General features: G+C 56.2%; 1 protein-coding gene across 1 annotated transcript in view; it reads right to left on the minus strand.

Annotated features, from left to right (window-relative positions):
- Nucleotides 1-2,929, minus strand: part of PAIP2B (poly(A) binding protein interacting protein 2B) — a gene marked incomplete at its 3' end in the record, with an annotated part of 4,757 nt that extends 1,828 nt beyond the window's left edge. Inside the window, exon 1 of the mRNA XM_009582854.1 lies at nt 2,783-2,929. Coding sequence (XP_009581149.1) covers nt 2,783-2,929 — 147 coding nt within the window. The remainder of the gene's footprint in view (nt 1-2,782) is intronic.
- Between the last annotated feature and the right edge of the window lie 3,024 nt (nt 2,930-5,953).

The raw sequence follows: 5,953 nt of genomic DNA on the forward strand, positions 1-5,953 counted from the left end.
AAAAAAAACAACCAAACGCCCCAGGACCGCTGGCTCGCCCTGGCAGGTGACGATGACGGTGACTGCCCTGGGATCCTGCACTTCTACAGGGTGCTGGACGGAGCGAGCCCGGAGCTTTGTGCATCTCGCAACATTCAAACCCCGGTGAATATTCCCTCTCCTCCGACTCCGAGCCCCAGCGCTGCCGGCTGCGCCCTGACGCAGCCCAGCAGCACCCCGTTTCCCTTCCCACACCAGCGCCTGTTCGGTGCACGCAGCCGGCCATCGGGGCCAATGCCAGTGCTGGCTGCGCGCCGGGGACGCGGTGATGGTGTCGGTCCTGGACCAGGGGACAGGAAGGGAGAGATCCTGGACACGCTCACACCTGTACCTACCTGCTACCCCTCTAGCCAGAAATCATCAACTCCTTCGCACTGCATCGTGACAACAGGAGAGAAAGGGTTCAGTATTTGCTCAGGGCTCTTCTTTGGCTCCCTGTGGTATTCAATGCAGCTCTGTCACCTCCCGCTCCAGGCTCTTATGCACCAACCTCACCCGCTGTCAGCACAGTTTCTTCTCAGCACAAGAGCCCACCACTCCCTTTTTGCCCTCCGGGATGTGCTGGCTCCATGGGAAAAGGAACGTCGCTAGCATAAATAAGGGAGGACCGTGCCAAGAAGCTCGTGGGTTTCTGAAAACACCTGCCTGTTCCCCTTGCTCAGTGCCTGGACGGCAGAAACCCTTGCGGGGGGACGGCGAGGAAGCAGCGCGGCTTCAGAAAGCCGAGGAAGGTGGAAGAGAAAGTGGGTCTGGGGGAAGATTCAGCCCCAGATCTTACAGCAGCCCCAAGCCACTGGGGCTTGCACGTGAAGGCGGCAGAAGCCACCATCGCCACTGAAAGGGATGTGCCTGCTGTCCCCCACCCCGTGCCCCCATCACCGGCGTCTCATCCTCTCCCGGGAGCACCCAGGAGCGACTCCGGCCAGGGAGCAGAAGGCAGCCAGACAAGAGGCACGAGGCGCAGCGTCCCAAGCCAAGCCCCATGAGTAGCCATGCCAGCCTGAGGACGGCTTCTTCCAGGAGCGCTGCCTTCCGACAGACGAAGATCCTGGCGCAGGACAGCTCTCCCTACTCCGGCTGGTGCCCCACCAGCAGATACATGGACTTCAAAGCCTTTAAAGAGCGACTCCAGCTTCTGTACGAACCATTTTCCCCCGAGCAGCGTTTCTCCTGGAGCTGGACGAAGGGCTGAGCTCCCAGGGCATCGCCAAGGAGTTGAAGTGCAGAAGCGAGGGCTGGCAGGCCAGGAAAGCACGGGCGAGTATCTCGGCGACACAGTGCCCAAGACAGGGAAACCCTGAGGTCTTGGCTGCGTTTTCCTCCCCCCGCCTGCACATGCTCCCCTCCGCCTTGCCTCGGCCGCCGCTCCTCCACCCCGGGGACGCTCCCTCCGGCAGGGAGCTGCAGTATGGTTTGCTTTGCACTTTGCCTTCATCAGGTTTTTAATCAAGACAGCGCTTTACAAACATTAACTAATTAATCTAGCACATTTCCATCAGCACAGCTGCTTGTGGGGGCCGGCTGCTGCCTAATCACGTCATTAAATAAAACAAAAGCTTTGAGTCACAGCCCGCTAACAATTGCTAACGTGACGCGGGGCGGCACAGGGCTGCTGCTGCACACTCACCAGGAGTTACTGTCAGCAGGCGGCTGCAGTTTCCTCCTGTGGGAACAAGACTTAAGTATTACCATATGGAGATTTTCTGCTGAGAACACCAGTAAAGCTGATGAAATCCTCTTTTGGTGACCAGGGGTGTGGTGGGGATGTGAAATCCCTCTGCCCAGCTTGCCTGCAGCTCCAGTGGTCCCTCCCTGCCAGTCTCCTGACGCCCCGGCGATGGGAGTCTGGTGCTTGGCCACGCTCGTGGGGACATTTCAGGGAGGGGACAAGTGTCCAGGAGACTTCAGGTTTCCTGCCAGTAGCACAGCTCAGCCAGCTGAAGGCGCAAGCTCCTTCCTCGCCCAGTTCAAGCTGGCTGACTTCTCTCCAGCTACTGGGATGATGGCAGGAGGGACCAGTGAGCCTCCAACAAGCTGCCTTGTGCTGCCCTGGCATTTGGAGGAAGACCCAACGCAGAAGCACGAGCAGGACGCTATGCGGTTGCTCCTTCTGCTCCAGCTCGCGGAGTCGCATCGTTATTCCACACGCAAGAGCTGATCAAATCCCACCATGATCTACCAGAAGCTCTCGAGAGCTTAGCTGGCTGCTACGGACACAGCATCTAGTGGCCAAGGCTCCTACCAAGCGGTCTGGCTGCTCCAAGCGTTATTTGGGACCATTTTACTGAAATGGAGACTTCTACCCAAAATGAGAGATACTAACTGCAGGAACTCATTGCTGAGATAGCCAGGCTACAAACGCTCTCAAATTTTGAGCACTGATTTTTATACTGGTCCTCTCCTTCCAGCTGAGCATGTGGAAAGCAAAGCTGTTATCACAGCAAAGCACAGGAGAAGATGACAGTGCCATTACTGTCCCTCTAAGAAAGATCTGAGAGGGTCAAAGGCATCGTGAGGGTTTTTTTCTGACTTTATCCATCCCATGTCCTTACAGGCAGATCCAATATAAACAGGATGACTCTTCCCTTGAGCCGAGAGCCACCGTCTCCGTGCAGAGCCCGCGCCAGCTGTGACTCACACGCACTTCATGGTGCCCATCAAAGGACACCTTTCCCTCTCCTCTACCCTGGCCTCAATTTTAGCCACAGAAACGCGGAGCTGGCAACCACCCTCCCAGTCTTACCTGTCTGTTGAAGTCTTCTTCGTTCTCCATCCACATGTACTCTGCAAAGGGGTTGTTTTCCTTTTCATCGTGGCCGTTCACTACTTGGTCCTCTTTGGATTTGGGACTGGACGCCGTTGTACTGGCGAGGTCGGAGCCATTCATCATTACTGACTCTGAGAAGAGAAAGAAGGGGGTGAGGGAGCTGCCGGGGACCCCCATGCACCCCAACCCGTGCTGGCCACCCAGCTCCCAGATGGATGCTTGCCACTGGCCATGCTGATAGCCGACAGCTCGGGCTGCCAGCACAAGAACCTGCTGCTTTTTTCAAAGCACGGTGCTATTCCCAACTCCTCCTCTCTCCTTGAAAGCGCTGGAAACACACCTCCCTGGCAGCGGCAGCATTTATTTTTCATGGTTTTGACCCGTCACAGTCAGAACGTACTTGGTCTGGACTTAGAGCAAGGGGTGAGCTGACCAGCAGCTCCTGGAGAAGTTGTGAACAGGGCTTGGACAGGCACCGGCACCCCAAACCCCGTCCATCCATCCAATTTATTTTAAATCTGCCACAAAATACACCAAAAGACCGCAGCTGGGTTATCACTGCAGTCAACATACCAACACCACAGAAGCAGATTGCCCCCTACCCCACAATACTGAATTTTTTGGCAGAACATATGCACGCCAGTTCGTGTCCCTTTATCTCTGCTGTAATTTCTTTATTTTTAGAGGGCATTTCGCAAAAGCCTGTTGCTTTGCGACATGAAGGCTGCCTTTTTCTAAAGCAGGCATTCAGAGTCCCAGGAGCACGGCTTGAAGCAAGACAAACCTTAGGGAATCCCAAAACTCGCCTTCCGAAAGGCTCCCGGGAGCAGACGGAGAGAAGAACACGCAGACAGATAAAGACGACAATAATACAATAGCAAAATCCTACAGAATAGCGAAACACGGACTAAGGCCAGCACAACCCTGCTGAAAAATGTCCAAACATCACGTAACGACATCCGGGCTGTATGTTTTACTCTCCCCTGGTAAAGGCTTTATCTGGAACTGAGCTGCGTCCAGCACCAGCACGGCCCCAGGACACAGGAATGAACTGGAGAGCATCCCACAGGAGCAGGGAAACACGACTTCTTGGGACGACTGGCAGAAGCGGGTTGGTTTGGTCTCAAGGAGGACAAGAGCCAGGGAGCCCCGCACAACAGCCCTTTAGGTATAGAGGGAGATTGCAGAAAAATCAGCCTTTTCTCCTTGTGGATACAGAGGGTTTTTCGGTTTTTGCAGCAGTAGAAATTGGATTTGGAGGGGGGTGAGGTCGGGGAGACCAGTAGTGACGATGGGAACCAATACCCTTCGCAGGGGGACAAGCCTCTCCCCAAAAGTTTCAGGGAACAGTTAGCGATGGGCACCAGGGTGGTCCAGGTATGCCTAATCCTACTTTAGGATCACAAAGACAAATTAGACGACCTCTCAGAGTCTCCACGAGCCCCTACAAGGCTGTGAGAGCAAGCAACATCCCCGCCGGAGCCCGGTCTTTTCTGTCTGCCAGCTCCCATCAGATCTGCATCCCAGCAGCCGCTCCAATCCCCCAGGAGCAGAGGTCCCACTTTACTCGTTAAATGCAGCCTGCTGTAGGGGCCAAGCAGATTGTTCTTATTTTTGGGAGGAATCTGAAGCACAGACAAGTACATGACCTGTCGCACGTTACTCTCTGAAAAGCATCCCTGCCGATAACAAAGGTGCGCAGCCCTTGCGTACCGACGCTCTCGGGTTCCCGAGAGCAGCACAGCTTCAGCTGCTCCTGGGCAAAGAAAAAAGGGGAAAAAAGGGGAAAAGGAAGAGCAGCAAGGTCCTCAGGCTGCCTGCAGCCTCAGGACGCAGCAGCAGGCCACACTGAAGCAGCCTTTGCTATCTGCAGAGAAGCAAGAAAGGCTCCGAACCGAGCACGGAAACGTAAGCCGTGCCAAAGCCAACACGGCGGCTCTCCCGTGATCAACGAGACTTATTGACGGCAGACAGCTCACGTCTGGCAGGAGAGAGTCGCAGGGCAGGCGGGAGGGGAACAGAGCTGCAAAGCAAGCGAAAAGGCATGAAAAGTTTGGACGGGGGAGCTCTCCCTCGTTCCCTGCCTGCTCCTCTCGCCACCAGCGCAGATGTTTGCACAGGCAGAGCCCGGAGCCCAAGGACACGCGGGTTTTGAGGAGCTGCGGGGTTCTCTGCTTACGTACAGCATCCAGAGCCGGGTCCTCTGCGCAGACAGGCAGGATCGGTGCCGGGTCGAACCGAAAGCCCTCCCGCTGCCCGGCTGTAGATCAGGCAGCTGCTGTCAAGAGACAAAGCGAGGTGCCTGTGCTGGTCCAGCGGCTCTGTACCAGCCACTGCAGAGAACAGCTTAGCTGGAGAAGCAGTATGAGAGAGGAGGGAAGGTTTTTGCAATGTTTAATTTTATGGGTTTTATGTTTGTTTTTTTAAAAAAAAAAGAAATAAAAAGCTTCCTCTCCCTCCCCAAGTCTCCACACTCCTTACTAATCTGGCTGCAAAGAGACCTTGCTCCCCTGGTGCCAGCTCTCGGCAGAGCCTTGCAGCGCTTGCTGAACAGCAAAGGGGGTTTTCCCCGAGCGTTTGGCGTGGGCGAGCCGGGACCCGCAGCACGGCCGTGGGGAGCCGTGGGAGGAGGAGAGGCAGAGGAGGGCGGCATGTTGTGGTTTGGGAGCAGAGACATGAAAGGATGGCTGGTGTCTAGTTTCCCTCCCAGGTTTATAACGCAGCAGCAGGACTTTCATCGCGGTTCCCGTCGGCAGGACAGGTTTTTCAGGTGGATGGGGAGCAGCAAAGGCAGCAGCTCTCGGCACAAACAGATCGTAATAGCAGGGCAGCCCTGAGCGCTGCCAGCATCCCAACATCCGTGCAGCCCCTCGGCCATCCACACGTCCCACTTCAGTGCCTGGAGCGAACCGAAGGGCTCCCGTGAGGCAGGCAGGGTCCACGAATGCCAGCTGAGCTCAGCTTCCTGATTTTGGCTTCCACCATCTCCTAAGGGGCAGAGGGAGAGCCCGGGACCCCCGGCTCGGAGAGGCCAGCACGGACATTTAAGTGTCACGGAGCAAGACAGGAGCCCTTCTGCAGAGCGATGCCCCCGTGCTTTGCTGGGAGAAGGAGCAGGCAGCAAGGAGAGGCAGGCTCGTCCCTGCC

Source organism: Fulmarus glacialis, unplaced genomic scaffold (genome assembly GCF_000690835.1).
Source record: "Fulmarus glacialis isolate BGI_N327 unplaced genomic scaffold, ASM69083v1 scaffold19878, whole genome shotgun sequence".
In the NCBI taxonomy this organism is placed as follows: domain Eukaryota; kingdom Metazoa; phylum Chordata; class Aves; order Procellariiformes; family Procellariidae; genus Fulmarus; species Fulmarus glacialis.